Below are 23,726 nucleotides of genomic sequence, written 5' to 3'. Positions count from 1 at the left end.
GGAGTCTTGCTCTGTCGCCCAGGCTGGACTGCAGTGGCGCGATCTCGGCTCACTGCAAGCTCCGCCTCCCAGGTTCATGCCATTCTCCTGCCTCAGCCTCCCGAGCAGCTGGGACTACAGGCGCCCGCCACCACGCCCGGCTAATTTTTTGTATTTTTTAGTAGTGACGGGGTTTCACCGTGTTAGCCAGGATGGTCTCGACCTCCTGACCTCGTGATCCGCCCACCTCAGCCTCCCAAAGTGCTGGGATTACAGGCGTGAGCCACCGCGCCCGGCTCATAACTAGAATATTTTGAGTGATTTTGAGGATGGTTTCTTTTGCACTTCGCCACGCTTTCTTATGAAGAGGTTCAGCCCCACATTGCCATTGCTGAGGCAGTGCTGCATCACAGGTAAGAGAAGACTTGAGACGGCCTGGGCGCAAATCCCGGCTCTGCACCGTACTAGCAGTGGGACATTAGGCAAGTTACTTAGCTTCTCTGTGCTTTGCTTTCACCTTCTGTGAGTGGAGATAATAGTACTTCTCCTTGGGAGTGTTAAGAGGATTAAAAGGGCTAACATGGAGCTGGATGCAGTGGCGTATGTGCCTGTAATTGCGGCTACTAGGGAGGATGAGGTGGGAGGACTGCCCAAGGCCAGGAGTTCGAGGCTATAGTGCATATTGATCATGCCTTTAAATAGCCATTGCACTCCAGCCTGGGCAACATAGTGAGACCCTTTGTCTTTAAAAAATAATAATAAGGCCAGGTGTGGTGGCTCACTCCTTATTCCCCAGGAGCCATTCTCCTGCCTCAGCCTCCCGAGTAGCTGGGACTATAGACGCCCGCCACAACGCCTGGCTAATTTTTTGTATTTTTAGTAGAGATGGGTTTTCACCATGTTAGCCAGGATGCTCTTGATCTCCTGACCTTGTGATCTGCCCGCCTCGGCCTCCCAAAGTGTTGGGATTACAGGCGTGAGCCACCGCGCCTGGCCACCTTATTGCCTTCTTAAGTGCAGAGGTGTGTGCACAACCCAAGGGACCTAGACCAGACCTCAGATTCTTGGCGGAGAGTTTGCCAGGCTGTCCAGACTCGTCCCCGTGTACACACGCTCCTAGGGAGGTGCCCTTACCTGGATGTAGTCCACCGAATCGCCGAGGGCCTTGAAGGCCGTGTACATGACCTCGCGCTTGCCTCCCCACTTCTGCATGATGCACGAGAAGGTGCTGGCCCGCACCACGTCCCGCACACGGTCCATGCCCTCCCGCAGGCTGGCCTCCGTCTCACCCTCGCCTGCCTCATGGAAGTTGCTGCGCCACACAAAGAAGCCGGCCTGCTCGGTGCCACCCAGCACCTCATGGAAGATGTCCAGCATGTAGGCGTCCTCCTGGCGGTTGCCATCCACCACCATGACCACCTTGAGGTCAGGGAAGGAGATGCGCTGGGCCGAGCGCAGGCACTTGCGCAAGTAGTCAGGGTCCTCCTGGTATGCGGCAATGCACAGTGCCACCGAGCCCCGCCGCGGGGAGGGCAGCTTCAGGGCTTGGCCGGCACGCCGCATGCGCCGGTGCTCCAGGAAGGCAAACAGGCTCTGAATGAGCAGGTGCAGGCCCAGGATGGCGCCATACAGGCCGAAGGACAGGTAGTGCTTTTCTGTGTGGATGAACTGGTAGCCCGTCACATAGGCTGCGAGGATGCCACCCAGCACTGCCAGGGCAAACAGGCTGGTGCCTACCACACGCAGGGCTGTCGTCAGCTGCACCGGCATCTGGTGGGAGAAGGCAGGAGATGGAGGGTCAGGCAGGAGGCAGCATTTCCAGTCCGTGGGAGCATGGGTGTTCTCTGTTACTAGTGGACATGACCCACTAATCAAAACCGTTACTGCTTACTGAGCATAAGACTTGGTAGACTCAGAAGCCAGACTACTGGGGTTCAGATCCCAGCTCTGCCACTTGATGTCTGTGCCCCCTTAGTCACGTCATCTGTAAAATGTGGGTTGCAGGACTAACCTCAAGGCATCTTTGAGGGTTAAATGGGCGACATACACAAAGCCCTTAGTGTAGCACTGGGGTAGACAAGGCAAGGCCCAGAGGGTCACGTGACACCTGGCTGGTGGGTGGCAGAACTGGGCTCTACCTGGCCCAAAGCGCTGAAGAGGTAAGCTTCAAGGGGGTGAGCCTGAGGCAGTTCTGGGCACCTGAGGGCCAAGGGAGGCAGCCAGTGGCCTAAGAGCTTCCACCTACCCTGCACCCACTCCTGTAGGGGATATTCACCAGTAAAGCGCAGCCACCAATAAGACCCAAGAAGAAAGTGCAGGAGCAAAAGAAACAGCAAACAAAGGGGCATTGGGAAAAAGCAGCAGCTTCCCTTTCTCAAGACAGTTATTAGTCAGAGAAACTTTCCCTGTGTCCTCCACTTTCTCACCTTTTACTTGAGAGGCAGGAAAGAAAGGGAAAGCAGAGGGAGAGTCAGACCAGGAAATGCAAGCTGGGGAGTGGACAGCCTCCTAGAGCCCAGGGCTGAAGAGCGCACAGGGAACTGCAGCCACCACTGCAGCAGCCTCCATGGTGGCTGCCTGGGCATCCCATCTGCTTGGTCCTAGTGCCCGTGCAGCATGCGTCTCTGTGCGTGTCCCCCTGCCCAGCCACTCCTGGAAACAATGCCCGGTTTCCATTTGCAACTAAGTCAGGGCTCCTAACATCTGCCCTGTTGGAAACAGCTGTATTTTATAAGAAGAGCCCAGGACTTGGCACTAGAGACTTGGGTTTAAGACAGCACTTCTGCCTCCTGGCTGCCTGACCTTGCCCCCGTTCTCTGAGACTTGGTCTCCCCATAGCACAATGAGAGTTCTAATGGATTCCTGCCTCATGTCTCAGGTAAGTCATTTCCCTATAAACGGAAACACTTCCGGCCCCGAAGAGCTACCCTAGTGGTGAGGCTGACTGTGGTTTCCTCCAGAGCAGGTGGGGAGGGGGATGTGAGGGAGGGGAAAGAAGAGGTGACAAGGATGGCTGCCGGCCTTCCCATTCTGACCCACATTATCTTCTCTCTGCCACCTGCCTGATCTAGAGAACCCCATGTTCACTGAGGTCTACAGACAATGATGCCTCACTTTCAAGCTTTCTCCAACTCTAGGTCTCAGGAAACGGAGCCCCCAAAACAAACACACTTTCCTGTCGGGACGCCTCTCACATAGAAGGGGCGAAGAACACGCAGTCACTGCCTAAATCCACCTGAGACTCCGGCACTAGCAGCCCTCCAGCAGCGTTGGCCAGGAAAGAGCTGCTGGCAGTCTAGCCTCTCCGGGAAGCGCGGCCTCCGGGCGCTCTGCCCCACCGTCCCGGGGAACCCGCCGTGTGCTTCCTTCACAGGACTCCCAGTCCTCCCTGTTCCCACCCTACTGCTCGCGCCTGCGGCCCAGGAGTCCCCAGGCCTGCATCCGCAGCCCAGGAGCGCCCCCATTCCCCTCCGGAGCTTACATGCTGAAGGGGTGCGGCGGGACCCCCCTGCCTGCCTGCGCTCTGGGTAGGGGAAGGGGGCGCCAAGGCCAGCCCGGCAACCTGGGCGCTGGCGCCCCGCCTCGGTGCAGTGCCGGAGGCGGCGCCCACCAGGTCAAAGCAGCCGCGAACGCACTCGCCTCGCCTCTTGGCAAAGGCGGCGCCGGCCACACCCACGTGCCGGTTTCCCACGACCCAACCGGGAAGGAACGGAAAACCCAAGGAATCCTAGTCGGACCAGGCCCTGCTCTTCCCGGAACCCCAGCTACCTTGGCAAAGTGTGCCTGTAGACAAAGGCGCATCCCCGGTGTCGCTGGCCCTCTCCTTCCCTGGGCGGGACCCCTCCCCCGCAGGAATTAGAGGCATTACCCAGGTTACTACCCCCACCCCCAAATAGAGGCCCCCAAAATGTTCCTCAACCAGATACCCCACGTGCAATCAGGCGCTGGTGCAGGCTGTGGTCGAAGTTCTCCTGCCCAGACCTGGGGCGGGGGGCTGTGTCACCCCAAACCGGCAGAGGCTGTGGGGTGATCCTACAGCCTGGACCGCCTCCTCCTCATGCCCTTCACTCATCCACGGGAGCCCAGCCCAGGCAAACTAACGCGCATTCGGCTTTCAAGGGCACAAGGTTGGGGGCGCTCTCAAGTCCGGCTCCCAGGGCTACGGAAGGAGAACCCCCAGTCAAGGACGCACGCTTCTCCATCCAGCCTCCGAAACTTTGAGGGGCTGCTGGTGTGCAGCGTCTCTCCCGCTGACAGGTGCGCCCCGCGGCAGGGCCACACGCGGCGGCATGGAAACTTGTGCGCCCAGCGGGGCTCCTCCTCTTGTGCCCGGCCGCCCTCCGGGCCCCTCCAGGCCGGCCAGGGGAGGGGAGCCCAGTCCCCCGGACACGTGCTGCCGCGCGGCCCGGCCAACCCGCAGGAACGTGGGCGCCTGGTACCTTGGTGCCCGGACAGGTGCGAACCCCCGGCAGGTCGTAGGAGGTGCGGGGGAGGGGTACCCCAACCAGCTGGGAACCCCGCACCGGCGTCCGCCTCCTAATTCATTCACAAAACAGGAGCCGCCGGGGAGGAGGGAGGCGAGGCTGGATGAGGAGAGGATGCAGGAAGAAAGGGAGGAGGGGTCAGTGGGGAGGGGGCTGCGGGAACGGCCGCCGGGAAGCCCGGGGCTGCCGCCGCCCCCAACCCGCCTCCCCGCGCCGGACGCGGCGCCCGCAGGGCTGGGAGCTAGCCGGGTGCAGGGGTCTCGGGGAGAGGCACCCCTGCCGCCCGGCGCGCCCCGGCCTCGGCGCAGCCCCGCGCGGCCCGCCCCTCCTGTGTGCCGGCCGGCCCGCGCTCACCGTGCCGCCGGCTGCCGCGCTCCGGAGCTCAGCAGGCCCGTGGCGGCTCCATGCCCCTCCTCCCGCTCCGCTCCGCGCCGCCGCGCGCTCCGACTGCTGCCTGCCCAGCCGAGCCGCCCTTAAGTACCCGGCGCGTGCCCGCCAGGAGAGGCGCCTCCCCCGGCCCTGGGGCCGGGAAAGTTGACCAGAGTGGGAGGGCCCCCGAGGGCGCACCCCCGACCCCGCGCGGTCCCAGGGAGCGCCATGAGCCGGCGCTCGGCGGGGACGCCTAGTCTCGGGTGGACACGGCTCCGGCTCGCAAGACTCGCAGCCCCTGCGCCCTCTCCGAAGCTGGGTCCCCTGAGTGGGGCCGAAGGCCGCGCGGCTCCGCAATCGCCCTGGGACCAGCTGACAAGGCGAGACGGTCACTGGGCTCAACCTAGAACCTGAAGCGTCGTTAACTTTCCAGATACCACGCAGGGACTTCCAAAATTGTTACGCTCCCTCCCCGCCCCCACGCCCCGCTCTCTAACCCGCAAAACCTACTCACCTTGCAAGGAAGGCGAGCTGAGAGCACTCTTCCCCGACTTCTGCACGCAAAGGGGCAGTTCGCTGTCTAGGGGGCTCCCTAAAGCCAAGGCAGCAAAACCTTCCTGCTGGCAAGAAAGAAGCGCAGAGAATTGTCAAATGTAAAAAGGCTGGTCAAAGAAGGTGTTAACAATTGTGACAGCTTAGCTTTGAATTCCGCAGTGGGGCGCTGATGACTTTAAGGAGGTTTGCAAAAGCTGCAAATGGTTTTGTAGGAACCTTGGAGGTTCCGGTGTCTTAAAGCCAAAACAATTCCTCCTCTTCTTTTTCACACCTTTATTTCCGACATCCATGACCTCCTAAATTCCCAACTGACCTTATCGCCAGTAGTTTTAAGGTCCCTAAAAGATGGTGCTAGACTCGAGTAAAGTGAGATGAAGTGAGTTGGGGTGCACTGGGGTGGGGTGAGATCGAGGAGGGGGGAGAGTTGTTACCAGAGACAGAAGTTTAGAACCAGCAGAAGGCGCTGAGTTTTTACATCTCAGGAAAACTTGAGGCCGGGCGCGGTGGCTCACGCCTCTAATCCTAGCACTTTGGGAGGCCGAGGCGGGCGGATCACGAGGTCAGGAGATCGAGACCATCCTGGCTAACACGGTGAAACCCCGTTTCTACTAAAAGTACAAAAAATGAGCCGGGCGTGGTGGCGGGCGCCCGTAGTCCCAGCTACTCGGGAGGCTGAGGCAGGAGAATGGCCTGAACCCAGGAGGCAGAGCTTGCAGTGAGCCGAGATTGCGCCACTGCACTCCAGCCTGGGCGACAGAGCAAGACTCCATCTCAAAAAAAAAAAGAAAAAAAAAAACTTGAAGAGAAATTATAATTAATAACTAGTTTTTTAAAAATGAGTGGCCGGGCGCCGTTGCTCAGGCCTGTAATCTCAGCACTTTCGGCATTACTGGCACCATACCCGTAATCCCGGCTACTCGGGAGGCTGAGGCAGGAGAATCGCTTGGACCCCGGAGGTGGAGGTTGCAGTGAGCTGAAATCGCACCACTGCACTCCAGCTTGGGCAGCAGAGCGAGACTCCGTCTCAAAAAAAACAAAAACAAAAACCAGTTTACCTGTTTTCCAAATACACCTGATATAATTTCTATCACTTCTTCCCAAGCTGCAACAAATTTATAGGCACTTGAGCTGCAGTCTATAAACTTCTCCTCTCAGAAGTTTTAGGGGCTCAGGGACTTGCCTGCCCACCATTGCTCAGTCTGGGCCACAGAGCTCACACCTCAGTCCCCGCAGGCAAGCAAAGACCCAGGCACACCTACTCCACACAATCCCATCTTACATTATTGGCCAGGCACAGTGGCTCACACCTGTAGTCCCAGCACTTTGGGAGGCTGAAGATGGAGGATCGCTTGAGGCCAGGAGTTCAAGACCAGCCTGGGCAACAAAGCGAGACTTCCCCCATCTCTACAAAAATTAAAATTAAAAAATTAGCCAGGGCCGGGTGCAGGCTCACACCTGTAATCCCAACACTCTGGGAGGCTGAGGTGGGCGGATCACGAGGTCAGAAGTTAGAGACCAGCCTGGCTAATATGGTGAAACCCTATCTCTACTAAAAAATACAAAAATTAGCCAGGCATGGTGGCACGTGCCTGTAGTCCCAGCCACTGGGAAGGTTGAGGCAGAAGAATCGCTTAAACCCAGGAGACGGAGGTTGCAGTGGGCCAAGATTGTGCCACTGCACTCCAGCCTGGGCAACAGAGAGAGACTCCATCTCAAAAAAAAAAAGGAAAAGAAAAGAAAAAAAAAAACATTAGCCAGGCATGATGGAGTGCACCTGTAGTCCCAGCTACTCGGGAGGCTGAGGCAGGAGAATTGCTTGAGCCCAGGAGGTCAAGGCAGCAGTGAGCTATGATCAAACCACTACACTCCAGCCTGGGTGACAGAACAAGACCCTGTCTCAAAAACAAATTCCTGGACTCCAGCAGCCCTTCTGCCTCAGCCTCCCTAGGAGCTAGTCCTATGGGCATGCTATCCAGCCCAGCTGCCAATGTGTTTTGAACTTCAGATGGCCTGAGGGGCCCTACCAGAGCCATTCCTACTTACACAAAGATGGAGAAGAAGCCTTAGGTTGGTGGAGGGGAGGGCTCTAGAGTCTGCCAGTAAGGCCTAGTGTCTTCATCCCAGAGATGGGATTGCTAGGTGGACTGATAGGAAGTTTGAAGAGATTGACTGAAGGTAAGTGCTCAGTAAGTGTTAGTTAACCAGAGAGCAGCATCCTTTGCCCATGCCACGGGTTCTACATGGCCATCCCTCTAGAGCACTCAGTGACAGCAAGTTCAAGGATCAGTGTTTGAATAAAAGAAAACTGCCTGGCCGGGTGTGGTGGCTCACACCTGTAATCCCAGCACTTTGGGAGGCTGAGGCGGGTGGATCACCTGAGTTCAAGAGTTCGAGACCAGCCTGGCCAACATGGTGAAACCCCATCTCTACTAAAAATACAAAAAATTATCGGGGTGTGGTGGCGGGCGCCTGTAATCCCAGCTACCCAGGAGGCTGAGGCAGGAGAATCACTTGAACCCAGGAAGCAGAGGTTGCAGTGAGCTGAGATCGTGCCACTGCACTCCAGCCTAGGCAACAAGAGGGAAACTCCATCTCAAAAGAAAGAAAGAGAAAGGGAGAGAGAGAAAGAAGGAAAGAAAGAAAGAAAAAGAAGAAAGAAAAGGAAAAGAAAGAAAAGGAAGGAAGGAAGGAAGGAAGGAAAGAAAGAAAAATGTCTTGTCTCTGTTGCATTATGAACCCCGGAGCCCTGGGCTACCTCCTGCACACCCAGAGGTATGACAGACCCCTGGAGTTGCTGCAGACGAGGATATCTCTGATCCTTCCTCCTTCCCAGATTTGCAATCTGCAACATCAGAGAAAATAAGCAGGGGCTTGGCAAGGGCAAAAATGAGTGCATCAGCCTGGTGGAGAGCAAACACTCCATTTAGAGGCTCATCTCCCTGTGGAGGGAGGGCCTCATGTGGCCAGGTGCTCTGTTGTCAAGAGAAGCCAGAAATCCAGATTTTGTATGTGAAATCTCCTAATTTTTTTAAGCATTGGTAATTCAAATGTTGAAGGAAACACACACACACACTCCGCAGGCCAGACATAATGTGTCTGAGTCATATCCAGCCAACTGGCTACTTGTAAGTGACCTGTTTAGAAGCCCAAGGAATGGAGAAGCCAGTTTGGAAGGATCCCTTCTGTCCTCACTCAGCAGCAACATGATTTCTCTGGGTGCAAGTTTGTCTCCCTGGGGCTGGGCCAGGATCATCTCATGCCTAGTTAGTTTCTTAGACTCCAACTGTGTCCCAAGGCTTATTGCCCTGCTCAAACCGCCAGCTCCACGGAGTTTTTCAGGTGGTGGGGCTGGTTCAGCACAACCTCACGAGTCCATTAAAACCTCCTAAACCAACAGTGGGTCCAGATAGAACCTCATGAGGACAACAAACACCTTGCCCGTACCAATTAATTGGCTTTGCCCCCTAAATGGCCTGCCCTAGGGAGCACTCTTTTTCTGAACTGCAGGGCCAGGGACCTGGTGTTATCAGGCAGATAAGAGAGTCTTTACCTTTATGGCAGTCTATGCCAGGGAGGATTTTCCTGTAATTAGCATCCAGTTTGTGGTGTCCTATTTGCATTCATCCCTTCATGGGGAGGTGGGGAGGGGTTTCTTTAAGGGGCTGCTACAATCAAGCTCGAGTTTATCTCTGCTTACCACTGGGGATTTAGAAATAGGGCTAATTCCACACCCAATCACTTAAAAACATGAATTCAGATGTTGCTGAATTGGCTTTTCCACAGGTTCCAGAGGATAAGCCTTCCTATTTGGCTCAGTAGTAGAAGATTCATGCTGCACTTACAACACTCATTTAACAAATGCTGAAGCCCTGCTCTGAGTAGAGAACAGTGCTTTGGCACCTGGAGATCTCGGGCTGGTCCCTGCCGTCTAGAACGTTACCCATTTTGAGGACAAATGTGCTTGAGAGTACAAGTATAGGCCGGGCGCAGTGGCTCACGCCTGTAATTCCAACACTTTGGGAGGCCGAGGCAGGTGGATCACGAGGTCAGGAGTTTAAGACCAGCCTGGCCAACATGGTGAAACCCCATCTCCACTAAAGATACAAAAAATTAGCCGGGTGTGGCAGCGTGCGCCTGTAATCCCAGCTACTTGGGAGGCTGAGGCAGGAGAGTCATTTGAACCCGGGAGGCGGAGGTTGCAGTGAGCTGAGACTGCGCCACTGCACCCCAGCCTGGGCGACAGGGCGAGACTCCATCTCAAAAAAAAAAAAAAAAAAGAGTACAAGTATAAACTGTACAAGGCAGTTTATAATTAAATATTGATGAGAGAATCCAACGTGAAAAGTTTGAGGATTTCAGGAAAGGTCTCTGTGAGCTGGAATGGGCTGGGCAGAGTTTCATGGGGAACCTGAGCTGCTGTGTAGAAAGGGAAGAACATTTTAGGTAGGAAGGATAGCTTAAGTACAAGGCCAGGTGTAGGAATGGGGGACGTGTGTTTAGAGGACAGCCAAGAGAGGTCAGGGTGGAAGAAGAAATCTACGCTAAAGTTCCACCAGCCTGACCAACACGGTGAAACCCATCTCTACTAGAAATACAAAAATTAGCCAAGCGTGGTGGCACATGCCTGTAATCCCAGCTACTCAAGAGGCTAAGGCACGAGAATCCCTTGAACCCAGGAGGCGGAGGTTGCAGTGAGCCGAGACGGTACCACTGCACTCCAGCCTGGGTGACAGAGTAAGACTTTGCCTCAAAATAAGAAATAAAAATAAAAATAAAAATAAAGGAGCTTTCAGCAGGACCTGCTGTGTAGGAAGTGCCTGTTACCCTCTAGCTGCTGTAGGAGGAGGATGCTAGGGCTGGAGCGGAGGACCTGGAGTGACCAAATAAGGAGTTTGAATTGTATCCAGTAGGTTATGGAGAATTACCGAACATGTCTGAGCAAGATAGGAGTAGACTGCAAGTACTGTTTGGGGAAGGTTGGGCTGGCAGCATTTTGGGGTAAGGACTAGGAATGGGGTATGGGAGATCTGTTAGGAGGCAGATGGAACAATAAAAGGCTGAGGAGAAGCCGCGAATGAGAAGTGTGGGTGCTGCCTTCTGGAGGTGGAGGTGAGCGCAGGCAGTGACAAGGAATAATACTAAACGAGTGCCTTGCACACCAGGAATAATCCTCCAACACTGGAGGCATAACCAAGAGAAAAGTACTTGACAGTGCGGAGAGTTCAAGGGGCCTTTCTCAAAGCTTTGTCAGGTTGGAGGTAACTGAAGCTGGCAATTCCACAAAGATTTCACCTTTCAATGAAATTTCAAATCCAAACTCACAAAATGCTCAAATATCCTGTACCCGTAACTTCTCTGTCATCGCCAGTGCCGGAAGCTGCAGAGCAACCCTGCCAGGACCCAGGTGCTCCTTCATCGTCCCACGGTACTGCTCCGCTGTCTCCTAGTGAGTGGCTTGAGCAGGGGAGGCGGGAGGAGGGGCATCCGAGCTCTATAGGCTGCCCCCTCACCCTCTGCCCTTACGCTTCACTGCTCCTCCCTGGCATCCAGCCCATCACTTCCAGCAAAGCAAAACAGAATGGAGGATGGCAGCCAAGCTACCCAGGCTGCCTCCAACCCTCCAAGTTTCATCCCCATCCACTTTCCCTGGGCTGACCACCACGAAAACCTCTTGAAGCTAAGGAGGGCCAACTGAAAATGGCTCCTGAATAGCAGCAGGTTATGTTCCCCCAGCTGCCCAAACAGGGTTTTCTCTTCAAGGCGGCTTCAGCTGCAATGCTAGTTAATACATAATTCGAAGTGGAAAGTGTGTGCCTTGACTACAGCAAGGCAGCTACTACCAAACAAAGTTATTCTTTCATAACTTTCCCCTCTTACTGACAAGCACTCTGTAATCAGGACCATTTCCAGGTGCTATGTTTGAAGAAGCAGGCTTAAGGACTTTCCTGTGCTGCCGTTAGAATGGTTCGATTTTAACTCCAGTCTCTCTCTCCTTTGATGGAAGAATCATTTCATTTCAAATTAAGGGGCCTCTGCGCTGCTGCAGGCAAAGCGGTCAGCCCCTGCTAAGGGGCCAGGTTCTTTTATGCTGGCTTGAAGGTCAGGATTAGGAGGGGCACACTAGACTGATAACCGAGTATCAAATCAGACCTGGAGATGCTTTTCTCAGAATCCTAAAGAGAAAAAGCTCTTCCCAGCCATCTTTCTTTTCTCTCCCTCCCCTAGGTGAGTGTAGAAAAAAAAAACCCAGAAGGCAATTTTCAACACTTATCTATCTTTTTGGTGGAATATTGTGCAGCTACTAAAAAATATGTTCATGAAGACAATGGAGGAATACTCCAGACATCTATGATGCGGTGTTAAGTAATGAACAGGAGACACAATTGTTATGTATGCATACCTGCATTTACGCTGTTGTTTTCTTTAAAATTGTATGAATTAGGCTGGGCGTGGTGGCTCACGCCTGTAATCCCAGCACTTTGGGAGGCTGAGGTGGGTGGATCATGAGGTCAGGAGATCGAGATCATCCTGGCCAACATGGTGAAACCCCACCTCTCGGCCGGGCGCGGTGGCTCACGCTTGTAATCCCAGCACTTTGGGAGGCCGAGGCGGGCGGATCACGAGGTCAGGAGATCGAGACCACGGTGAAACCCCGTCTCTATTAAAAATACAAAAAATTAGCCGGGCGTGGTGGCGGGCGCCTGTAGTCCCAGCTACTTGGAGAGGCTGAGGCAGGAGAATGGCGTGAACCCAGGAGGCGGAGCTTGCAGTGAGCCGAGATCGCGCCACTGCACTCCAGCCTGGGCGACAGAGCAAGACTCCGTCTCAAAAAAAAAAAAAAAAGAAACCCCACCTCTACTAAAAATACAAACATTAGCTGGGAGTGGTGGTGTGCACCTGTAGTCCCAGCTACCTGGGAGGCTGAGGCAGTAGAATCGCTTGAACCCGGGAGCAGAGGTTGCAGTGAGCCCGGGAGCAGAGGTTGCAGTGAGCCGAGATCGTGCCACTGCACTCCAACCTGGCGACAGAGCAAGACACCATCTAAAAAATATATATATATGAATTAAAGGCAGGTGAGAAGTTCACCCAAATATCAAGGTCAGGTTTGATCATTAAGATCAGGTTTAGGCTGGGCACAGTGGCTCACACCTGTAATCCCACTTTGGGAGGCAGAGGCAGGCAGATCACCTGAGGTCAGGAATTCGAGACCAGCCTGACCAACATGGAGAAACCCTGTCTCTACTGAAAATACAAAATTAGCTGGGCATGGTGGCACATGCCTGTAATCCCAGCTACTTGGGAGGCTGAGGCAGGAGAATCACTTGAACCTGGGAGGCGGAGGTTGTGATGAGCCGAGATTGTGCCACTGCACCCCAGTCTGGCCAACAAGAGTGAAACTAAAAAAAAAAAAAAAAAAAAAATCAGGTTTAATAATATATTAATAGGTTTGATATTAAAATCAAGTGGTAGAACAACGGATTCTTTTTCTCTGAAATTTCTATTAATAAGTAAAACAATTTTGTAATAAAAAGGTATTTAAGGCCAGGCACAGTGCCATGTGCCTGTCGTCCCAGCTACTCAGGAGGCTGAAGTGGGAGGATTGCCTGAGTCCAGGAGTTTGAGACCAGCCTGGACAATATAGAGAGACCCCATGTTGTAAAAAAAAAAAAAAAAAAATGAAGATAAATTCTGAGTCCACAGGATTTCCTTATAAGCCGGGGCAGGGTGGGGTGCAGTCTCTATCATATATGGATTCATGTGAAAAAGGTTTCACAACCTCAATTTACGATGAAAGCAGTAAATAAAGTAGGAGGGCCAGGATTTAGGATCACTGGTAGCCAAAACCGGAGTGATTTCCTTTATTTAAATTCCTCCCACTGTTCCTTTGAGAGAATTTAGCAGGGAAAGGCGGAGTCTGCAGAGCTAGGCCAGCTCTTCCGGCACCTTTGAGGGAATTATAAAAAGGCACGTGGCTTGGCTGGCACACCCCAGCCGGGGCAGCCCACACTCACCTCCTCATCGAGGACCACAGTGGTCCTGGGCAAGAGGGGGAGCCACATGCTAAATACGGCTCTAGGATTCCCCTAGAAGGAGGCTTTTCCCTGAAGAAAGGATTTCCAAGCCTGGTGATGTCAGCAGCAATGTCCTCCCACCCAGGGAAGTCCCAGGGCGAGGTTCTCTCCTGTGCGCATTGTAAGCCTACTCCCACGCAAGTGTCTGCACCACACACGTGTACAGTTATGTGACAGACACAAAATGGACACACAAGTGCATACTCTTTCCCAGACTAGTGGAACACAATCCCTGTCTACACTTAAGGTAAGCTTGTTCCGAATTTGTTTGACTCTTTTTTTTTTTTTTGGAGACAGAGTCTCGCTCTGTCACTCAGGCTGGAGTGCAATGGCCTGATTTTGGCTCAGTGCAGCCTCTCCCTCCTGGGTTCAAGCAATTCTCTGCCTCAGCCTACCGAGTAGCTGGGATTACAGGCACCCACCACCATGCCTGGCTAATTTTTGTATTTTTAGTAGAGACGGGGTTTTACCATCTTGGCCAGGCTGGTCTTGAACTCCTGACCTTGTGATCCATCTGCCTCGGCCTCCCAAAGTGCTAGGATTACAGGGGTGAGCAACCACACCCGGCTTGTTTGGCTCTTGTTACTATAACATCAACCATAATTCTTTTTTTTCTCCATCTTGCTCTGTTGCCCAGGCTGGAGTGCAGTGGTGCAGTCACGGCTCACTGCAGCCTCAACTTCTCGGGCTCAAGGGATCCTCCCACCTCAGCCTCCTGAATAGCTGGGACCACGTGCCACCGTGCCCGGCTAATTTTTGTATTTTTTGTAGAGATGGGGTTTCACCATGTTGCCCAGGCTGGTCTCGAACTCCTGGGATCAAGCAATCTTCCCACTTCAGCATCCTAAAGTGTTGGGATTAGACTGGGCGTGGTGGCTCACATCTGTAATCCCAGCACTTTGGGAGGCTGAGGCGGGCAGATCACGAGGTCAGGAAATCGAGCCCATCCTGGCTAACATGATAAAACCCCGTCTCTACTAAAAATACAAAAAATCAGCTGGGCATGGTGGCAGTCGCCTGTAGTCTCAGTTACTTGGGAGGCTGAGGCAGGAGAATTGCTTGAACCTGGGAGGCGGAGGTTGGAGTGAGCCGAGATGGCGCCACTTCACTCTAACTTGGGTAACAGAGTGAGACTCAGTCTCCAAAAAAAAAAAAATTTTTTTTTTTTTTTTTTTTTTTTTTTTTTGAGACAGAGTCTCCCTCTGTCATCCAGACTGGAATGCATGGTGTGATCTTGGCTCACGGCAACCTCCGCCTCCCGGGTTCAAGCAATTCTCCTGCCTCAGCCTGCCAAGTAGCTGGGACTAGAGGTGTGCACCACCACACCTGGCTAATTTTCAAAAAATATTTTTAGTAGATACAGGGTTTCACCACATTAGCCAGACTGGTCTCAAACTCCTGATCTCAAGTGATCCACCTGCCTCAACCTCCAAAGTGCTGGGATTACAGGTGTGAGCCACCATGCCCGGCCATGTCCCCACAATTCTTTTTTTTTCTTTGAGACGGAGTCTCATTCTGTCGCCCAGGCTGGAGTGCAGTGGCGTGATCTCTGCTCACTGCAGTCTCGGCCTCTTAGGTTCAAGCGATTCTCTTGCCTCAGCCTCCTGAGTAGCTGGGATTGCAGGCACGCACCACTGTGCCAGGCTAATTTTTTGTATTTTTAGTAGAGATGAGGTTTCACCATGTTGGTCAGGCTGGTCTCAAACTCCTGACCTCAAGTGATCCACCTGTCTCAGCCTCCAAAGTGCTGGGATTACAGGGGTGAGCCACCGCGCCTGGCCATGGCCCCACAATTTTAATTGTGCTGGCACTTCTGCTTTGTCTTCTTTCTTGATGAAAGACATCATTAGTCATTGTCACACAGGAGGTCCAAAGTTAGACCCTTTATAAAAGCAGTTAGAGCAAAGCTGAGGGTAGGGGCCATTCCTATCAGTGCCTTTGTTGGAGGGGACCCCCTGCCAAAATATGTCCTACTTGCAGAAGTTAATTTTTTTTTTTGGCTAGGACCCCCACTCCCCGACTTTCTTTTCTCATCAGATAAGCCAATGTAGTGATTCCCATGTCTGGCAGGGTGTTGCACAGTAGATTTTGAAAACCTGTAGAGCTTTTTAAAAACCACAAATGCCTGGAACTCATCAATTTAATCAGAATCACTGGGGGTGGACCCGAGGCTTGAATTAAAAAAAAAAAAAAAAAAAATTCCCCAGGCAATTCTATTCTCCATCCAGGGTTGAGAACACAGCCTGAGGGTTTTCCTCAGCTGAGACTTACAAATGCATTTCTGGCACCGAGAGGCCAGTCAAGAGCCAGCCAGTCAGGCGGTGAGCTCTAGAGCACGTAAGAGTGTCTGTCCATTTTCTTCCAGCACCAGGCCTGCCACGGTGTTGGCACCTGTTTAATTTACTGACCTTAAAAACTTAACAATGGGCTGGGCGCAGTGGCTCATGCCTGTAATCCCAGCACTTTGAGGGACTGAGGCTGGTGGACCACTTGAGGCCAGGAGTTCGAGACCAGCCTGGCCAACATGGCGAAACCCTCTCTCTAATAAAAATACAAAAAAAATTAGCCAGGCGTGGTGACGCGCACTTGTAATCCCAGCTACTTGGGAGGCTGAGGCACAAGAATCCCTTGAACCTGGGAGGCATAGGTTGCAGTGAGCCGAGGTTGTGTCACTGCACTCCAGCCTGGGTGACAGAGCGAGACACTGTCTCAAAAACAAAAACAAAAAAGTTAACAATGGACTAATGAGCTGTCAAGTCAGAAGGAACAAAATAAAAAAAGGAAGGATGTGGATTTGAGCTGGAAATTAGGAAGGAGAGCCGGGGAGAAACAGAGGAACAGGATCACATGGACGAGATGAGTCCCCAGGTCTCTCCAATACACCTGGAATTAGATTTCAACAACCGTTTTGTTCACTAAGTTGCTGTCTGCCTTTTTCCAGAACTGCGAGAAACCCAGCCAGCCCTTGTCTGTAGGAGGACAGAGCTGTCAAAACAACTTGGATTCACTTTGTTTTCTAAAGGACAGAACTTCTGCACTGTGGGGCTTTCCCCACCCAAAGACATGGGGAAGGGTAGTCTCTAGAGACTCAGGAGGGGTCTGAGCTGCTCTCTTTTGGGGAATGGAGTCCCCATTACTCTGTCTCTCACACCGCCCTGGTTTTGTCCACAGAGAAAGACCCACAACTTAGCACCTGTCCTTTGAAATCTCGGAACAGCAAAAACCTCAGGTCTTTGAAACATTAGCATTCCCATTCTCTTCTCTTCATAGACAGCCTATTTTCAGGCTGGCCCTTCTCTAGGATTAACATGGTCGCCAAGTTTTGAAGTTTTGAAGGTGGTGTGTGGTCCAATGAAGGTGTGTGTGTGTGGTGGGGGTGGCTCTAGAGACTCTGGGAGTGCAGAGCAGGCTGCTTTGTTCTCCCCAGCACCAGGTGGCTACCTGTGTGTGTGATAATACATTAGAAAAACCCCACCCAGTAGCTCTTCTGAGCTGGCTCCTGCTCTTAAGGTAGACAGTAAAGATGAAATCTGACATCATTTAATAAACCACTTAAAGGCCCAGTAGCTTTCCTAGTTCTCCAGAAGAGGTGCTCCTGTGCTCTGGCACCACACCTGCTCTGCAAACCACTCTCTCCTGAAATCAACAGCTCCTGCCCTCAGCCTCCTGCAGCTCCGTGCTGGAGTTAGGGGCTGGCCAACTGATTGACTTTTTATTTGCAATAATTGACCTCTCTGGACCTTATTTTTCCCTTCTTCAAAGAGGGCCATTAACCCAGCTTCTTTTTCCTCTCTCAAGGAATGGTATGGGAATAGAGCTATTAATGTATTTATGCTTTGAGCTTCTTGCAAGGAATAACTGTTAAAAATGATACACTGTAGGCTGGGCGCCGTGGCTTATGCCTGTAATCCTAGCACTTTGAGAGGCTGAAGTGGGCGGATCACCTGAGGTCGGGAGTTTGAGACCAGCTTGACCAACATGGAGAAACCCCGTCTCTATTAAAAATACAAAATTAGCCGGGTGTGGTGGCACATGCCTATAATCCCAACTACTCCGGAGGCAGAGGCAGGAGAATTGCTTGAACCCGGGAGGTGGAGGTTGCGGTGAGCCGAGATCACACCATTGCACTCCAGCCTGGACAACAAGAGTGGAACTCCGTCTCAAAAAAAAAAAAAATACACTGTAGGCTAGGCTCAGTGGCTCATGCCTATAATCCCAGTACTTTGGGAGGTCAAGGTGGACTGATCTCTTGAGGTCGGAAGTTCAAGACCAGCCTGGCCAACATGGTGAAACCTCATCTCTACTAAAAAATACAAAAAGTAGCTGTGTGTGGTGGCATGCGCCTGTAATCCCAGCTACTCAGGAGGCTGAGGCAGGAGAATCGCTTGAACTCGGGAGGTGGAGATTGTAGGTGAGCTGAGATTGCACCACTGCGCTCCAGCCTAAGTGACAGAGACCCCGTCTCAAAAAACAAAACAAAAAACAAACAAAAATGATACAAGGTTATTCTGAGAATGATATCTGAAAATTGAAGCCCTGCTTATAGGAACTGGATGGGAAAGCAACAACCTTCAAAGAAGACATTTCTGGAATTCATGGGAAGACTTGCTACATTTTCTATGTTGCACATTTGCCACATGGCTTTCTGCCTCCTCTGTTCCCAGGAAGGCAGTCTTAGATGTTTACTATCTTGGCCACTCTACAAATGAAGCCTTTCCATAAGCAATTTACCAAAGCTGCCAAAGTGCAGGAGCAGGTGGGCTGCGGAGCTTTCACACACCTCCTTCCAGCTTCTGGGCAAACTACAAGGTCAAACACAAGAGGTATAACAAATTTTGGTGTCTGAGGTTGTTTCTGTGGTTGTTTTCCCAGAGATTATTTTGCTATGTTGCCCAGGCTGGCCTCAAACTCCTGGGCTCAAATGATCCTTCTGCCAAGGCCTCCCGAGTAGCTAGGATTACAAACCACCGTGCCTGGCTTGAGGTTGGGTTTTGATGTACTAGGACACTCTTTTGAGGCTATTTGGGTTAAAGCTTAAGTTGACACAGGTGTTCCATTTAAACAAGCAGGGAATCACTTTTTTTTTTTTTTAGACGGAGTTGCACTCCGTCACCCAGGCTGGAGTGCAGTGGCACGATCTTGGCTCACTGCAACCTCTGCCTCCTGGGCTAGTGATTCTTCTGCCTCAGCCTCCCGAGTAGCTGGGACTACTGGTGCATACCACCACACCTCACTAATTTTTACATTTATAGTAGAGATGGGGTTTCACTATGTTGGCCAGGCTGGTCTTGAACTCCAGATCTCAAGAGATCCACCTGCCTTGGCCTCCCAAAATGCTGGGATTACAGGCGTGACCACCACGTGGGAACCACTTTCTTTCTTTTTTTTTTTGAGACGGAGTCTCGCTCTGTCACCCAGGCTGGAGTGCAGTGGCGTGATCTCGGCTCACTGCAACCTCCGCCTCCCGGGTTCACGCCATTCTCCTGCCTCAGCCTCTCCGAGTAGCTGGGACTACAGGCGCCCGCCACCACGCCCGGCTAATTTTTTGTATTTTTAGTAGAGACGGGGTTTCACCATGGTCTCGATCTCCTGACCTCGTGATCCGCCCGCCTCGGCCTCCCAAAGTGCTGGGATTACAAGTGTGAGCCACCGCGCCCGGCCGGGAACCACTTTCTTTATCCACACTTATACTAAGAACAGATTTTAACAATTTGGAAATACAGTATCTATGTATCGGTAGTAGCAAGCACGGTGGGAAAAAGCACAGCCTTTGGAGCCAGACTGCTTGGGTCCAGTACTGATTTGGCTGCTTCTTACCGGCTATGTAATCTGAGGCAATTAGCCTCATGTGTGCCTCAGTTTTCCTATCTGTAGAACAGGGTCATAGTAAGACCCATCTCACAGGCCCAGTTTGAGGGCTAACAGGATTAATATGTGTCAAGTGCAGAGAAGGGCATAATAAGCTTTTTAGAGTGTTAACTGTAATTGTGATCTTGACATACAGTGATGCAGAGGTACAACCATTCAACCTGGGCTTTCCAGATGAACCCAGTACTTTAAGGGGCCATCAGACCTTATGTCCTAAATCTGGTGTGGGAAATATAGTCATTATTCTAGGGACATTCCAAACCCCATGAGAAGGCATACCCTATACACTAAGGGAAGAGTCTCAGAGATGAGAAACCTCTTTTAAATAGACCTGCAGGGGCTCAAGATTTCTCTCCCAGATGACTACTTATAAGCCACTAACTAGTAATTATAAGCCACTAATTAGTATTTGCACCTGGGACACGGCTGCTGGTGGGTGTAACTTGCAAAGCATATTAGCGTGTCCCTGTTGGTGGTTTTGGTACACAGAAAACTCCAGCCCTGAAGATTTCCTAGTCCTGAATTATTTAGAGAATGGTATCAACACTGCTTTGAGACTGAACTTGCATTTCATGGGTGTTAAAACAAAGTCAGCTGAGGGTGGGGGAATGTAGATTGGTACAAACTTTTGGGGGGACATTTGGTACTAACATTTGAAATGGTTATATGCTTTTGATCTGGCACTCCAACCTCTTAAGACCTATTGCATAGAAACATTTCGGTATGCAAAGTTATGTTTGAGAATCATTGAAAAACCATTGGAAATTAGAAACAAGTCAACGGAACCATCAATAAACAAATACATAAGCTGCAGTTTACCCAAACAATGGAAGCCATGCCATCATCACAAAGGAAGAGATCTGTGAGTACTGATATGAGTGTCTCCAAGGTATATGACTCAGAAAAAATGATGCGGGGCACTATTTGGGGTAATAAAATATGGTAATAAATAAAGATCTAGAGGGATTTTGCACCAGTTGTCAGTGCTAATCTTGGGCAGGAGTTGAGGTGAGATCGTGGGAATTTTCCTTTCTTTGGAAATATGGTATCTCTTGGGTAGCAGCAATGCACAGCGTAAAAAGCACAGCCTTTGGAGCCAGACTACCTGGGTCCAAATACTGGTTTGGCTACTCCTTACTGGTCATGTAATCTGGGCAAGTAATTTGCCTCTTGTGTGCCTCAGTTTTCCCATGTGTAGTCATAGTAAGACCTATCTCAGAGTGTGAGGGTCAAGGGAATTAATATGTATCGTGCTGGGCGCAGTGGTTCACGCCTGTAATCCCAGAACTTTGGGAGGCCGAGGCAGGTGGATATTTTGAGCCCAGGAGTTTGAGACCAGACTGGGCAACATGGCGAAACCCTGTCTCCACTTTTTTAAAAATACGAAAATTAGCCAGGAGTGGAAGCATGCCCCTGTAGTCCCAGCTACTCGGGAGGCTGAGGCAGGAGAATTGCTTGAACCCGGGAGGCAGAGATTGCAGTGAACCGAGATTGCACCACTGCACTCCAGCCTGAACAGAGCAAGACTCCGTCTAAAAAAAAAAAAATTAGCTGAGTGTGGTGGTGCACGTCTGTAGTTCCAGCTACTCAGGAGGCTGAGGTGGGAGGATCACCTGAGCCTGAGAAACAGAGATTTCAGTGAGCTGTGATTGTGCCACTGCACTCCAGCCTGGGCGACAGAGAGACTGTCCCCCCCTAAAAAAAGTGCCAAGTGCACATATTACAAACTACATATACATTAAACTTGTTCTAAGTCACATCACATATCATCTGAAAATGTACACAAATACGCACAGCAGCCAGGCATTGTACCTGCGGGCTATACCGCTCCTCAGACTGGAGGGCAGAGGGCCAGCACGCGGGAGGTTGTAGGCAGCGCCGACCATGTGTCAGGGAAGCGCAAATGCCTTCTTGGTGGGCCCCACATGTTGGGGTTCATGTGTATATGTGAGTACCTGAGTTTGCATCCCAAACTCTACTCTGCTTGAAAGGCTTTTACTTCTGTACTCACTTTGTGGGGGAGAAGCTCCATTGTATTCAACAGATGTTCAAAACATTTCATGGAGGGTCTTCCGATGTAGTCAACAGGCTCCTGGCTGCAACCCAGCAGACTTGGAGCCAAATCCCACCAAGGGAGGATGTCAAGAGCCTGCCTCCCTGTTCTTCAAGATTGTTGTGAGAATCAGACAAGCTTATGGATGGAAAATGACTTTCCAAAATAAAGGAAATGCAAACACTGATCTTGCAACACTGTGTTACAAAGAACCGCAGAGGGCACTCTGGAGAGGGGGGCACAAAAACTGAGGCCTGGTAGCGTGGAGCTACAGACTCCTTGTGAAGAACTGGGGAGGACAACAGGGGATAACCTCCCTAATGATAAGTTTCAGCTTTCCAGGGCCGAAGGTGGGGTCTGCATTCCCCTCTCACCTTGCCAGCCTGTGCAGAGGGCGCTGAGCACAGCCCTGAGCTCTGCCTGCAGGAAAGAGGCAGCACCGGGTATTGTAAAGAGCAACACAGGTTCCCAACCCCCAAGCAGTGATTCAGTTCCAACAGAGTGGAGCACGGCAGGCAGAGGTGCTGCGCACGGCAGTGTGGCTGCTGCATGTGACTGCAGCATGTCTGTGGCTGCAGAGCTTGCTGAGGACACAGCCAGGCCCTCTGAGGTCAAAGCTGCTGCTGGGGGAAGGGGCGTATTGGGGAAGAAGACCCCTCATGGTCAGGGAAATGTGGCACTTCTCACAGCTCCGGTTTCTGACTCTCTCCCTTTGCCACAGAAATTCCAGCCGAGATTTTAGATTTCTGTGCAAAGACTGCAGAAGCTTATCTGGTTTTGCACAGGTCAGATGACTCATCTCTTGACTTATCAGTTGATCCACTTTCACATGTTGTAGCCAGCCCTCCAATGCGGCAAACGGTTGGGCAAGAGGCACAGTCAGGTGGCAGGCAGCGCTTCATTCAGTCACCCTCGCAGACAAAGAGACAAAACAGGTGGATGGACCCAGCATAGATCAACATGCTTGCTCTCCTCTTTTGAGCCAATGAGGAGAAACTGCTGCTACCAGAGAAGAGGAGCTAAAACAACAGAGCCACCGAGGCCAAGTTGGGGTAGCACGAAAAGGGCTGGGGAATCACTGCTTCGTTTTTATGGAGGGGAAAAAACTGGCTAGGTATGGTTATATGCATTTCTTTTATTTTTTCCATTTTGGAGACAGGTTCTCACTCTGTCGCCCAGGCTGGAGTGCAGAGGTGCAGTCACAGCTCACTGCTGCCTCAAACTCCTGGACACAAGCAATCCTCTTACTTCAGCACCCCTCCCTCCTGAGACCTGCTCTTACCTCTGGGCCTTGGCACTTGCTGTTCCCATTACCTGGAACGCTCTTTCCCCATTATTTCAGTGCTCATTAATTCACCTCCTGATCCTTATTCAAATAGCAACTTCTCAGCGAGGCTACCTCTGAACAACAAATCTCAACTTACTGTTCCCACGCTCCTCCCTCCTATTTTCTCCATAGCATCTCTCACCACTTGACTCTTTTTTCTTTTCTTTCTTTTTTTTTTTTTGAGATGGAGTCTTGCTGTGTCATCCAGGCTAGAGTACAGTGGCACGATCTCGGCTCACTGCAACCTCTGCCTTCTGGGTTTAAGCAATTCTCCCACCTCAGCCTCCTGAGTAGCTGGGATTACAGGTGCGCCCAACCACACCTGGCTAATTTTTGTATTTTTAGTAGAGACAGGGTTTGCCATGTTGGCCAGGCTGGTCTCAAACTCCTGACCTCAGGTGATCCGCCTGCCTCGGCCTCCCAAAGTGCTGGGATTACAGGTGTGAGCCAATGCGCCCGGCCCCACTTGACATTGTTTATCTTATTTGTTATTTGTCTCCCTCCACTGCCTCATAAGCTCTTCCCGAGGGTAAGAGTTCTGTTTTGTTCACTGTTGTGTTCTCAGGGCCCAGTGCAGCATCTGGTACGTAATAGGTGCTCGATAAATTGTTGTCATTGCTTATGGTTTGCTTTCCTACACCCCAGTCCCTGGCACACTGATTCTTACATGTGGATGGGCAGGCAAAGCCATAGGAAAGCAAAGAAGTGGTGGAGAGGGGTGAAAAATGAAGCAAGGGCCGGGTGCAGTAGTTCATGCCTGTAATCCCAGCACTTTGGGAGGCCCGCCAAGGTCAGGAGTTGGAGACTAGCCTGGCCAACATGGCGAAACCCTGTCTCTACTAAAAATACAAAAAAATAGTTGAGCATGGTGGCAGACGCCTGTAATCCCAGCTACTTGGGAGGCTGAGGCAGGAGAATTGCTTGAACCCGGGAGGCGGATGTTGCAGTGAGCCAAGATGGCACCATTGCACTCCAGCCGGGGCAACAGAGCAAAACTCTGTCTCAAAAAAAAAAAAAAA

The 23,726-nt window shown here is 51.7% G+C and overlaps 1 protein-coding gene across 3 annotated transcripts in view; it reads right to left on the bottom strand.

Annotated features, from left to right (window-relative positions):
* HAS3 (hyaluronan synthase 3) overlaps positions 1 to 23,701 on the bottom strand; it is a 35,144-nt gene extending 11,443 nt beyond the window's left edge. Inside the window, exons 1-3 of one of the 3 annotated variants that reach the window (XM_032157759.2) lie at positions 21,339 to 23,701; positions 5,347 to 5,452; positions 1,114 to 1,749 (exon numbers count right to left, since the gene is read on the bottom strand). In XM_032157759.2, the coding sequence (XP_032013650.1) occupies positions 1,114 to 1,749 (636 nt within the window). In that variant the 5' untranslated portion in view covers positions 5,347 to 5,452; positions 21,339 to 23,701. Of the gene's footprint in view, positions 1 to 1,113; positions 1,750 to 5,346; positions 5,670 to 21,338 lie in introns of those variants that run through there. The other 2 variants (XM_032157758.2, XM_032157761.2) reach the window with 2 other exon arrangements.
* Positions 23,702 to 23,726: the final 25 nt, after the last annotated feature.

Source organism: Hylobates moloch, unplaced genomic scaffold, assembly GCF_009828535.3.
Source record: "Hylobates moloch isolate HMO894 unplaced genomic scaffold, HMol_V3 SCAFFOLD_6, whole genome shotgun sequence".
Classification (NCBI taxonomy): Eukaryota; Metazoa; Chordata; class Mammalia; order Primates; family Hylobatidae; genus Hylobates; species Hylobates moloch.
The sequence above is the reverse complement of the archived record's forward strand: the minus strand, read 5'-3'. Positions and strand labels throughout refer to the sequence as shown.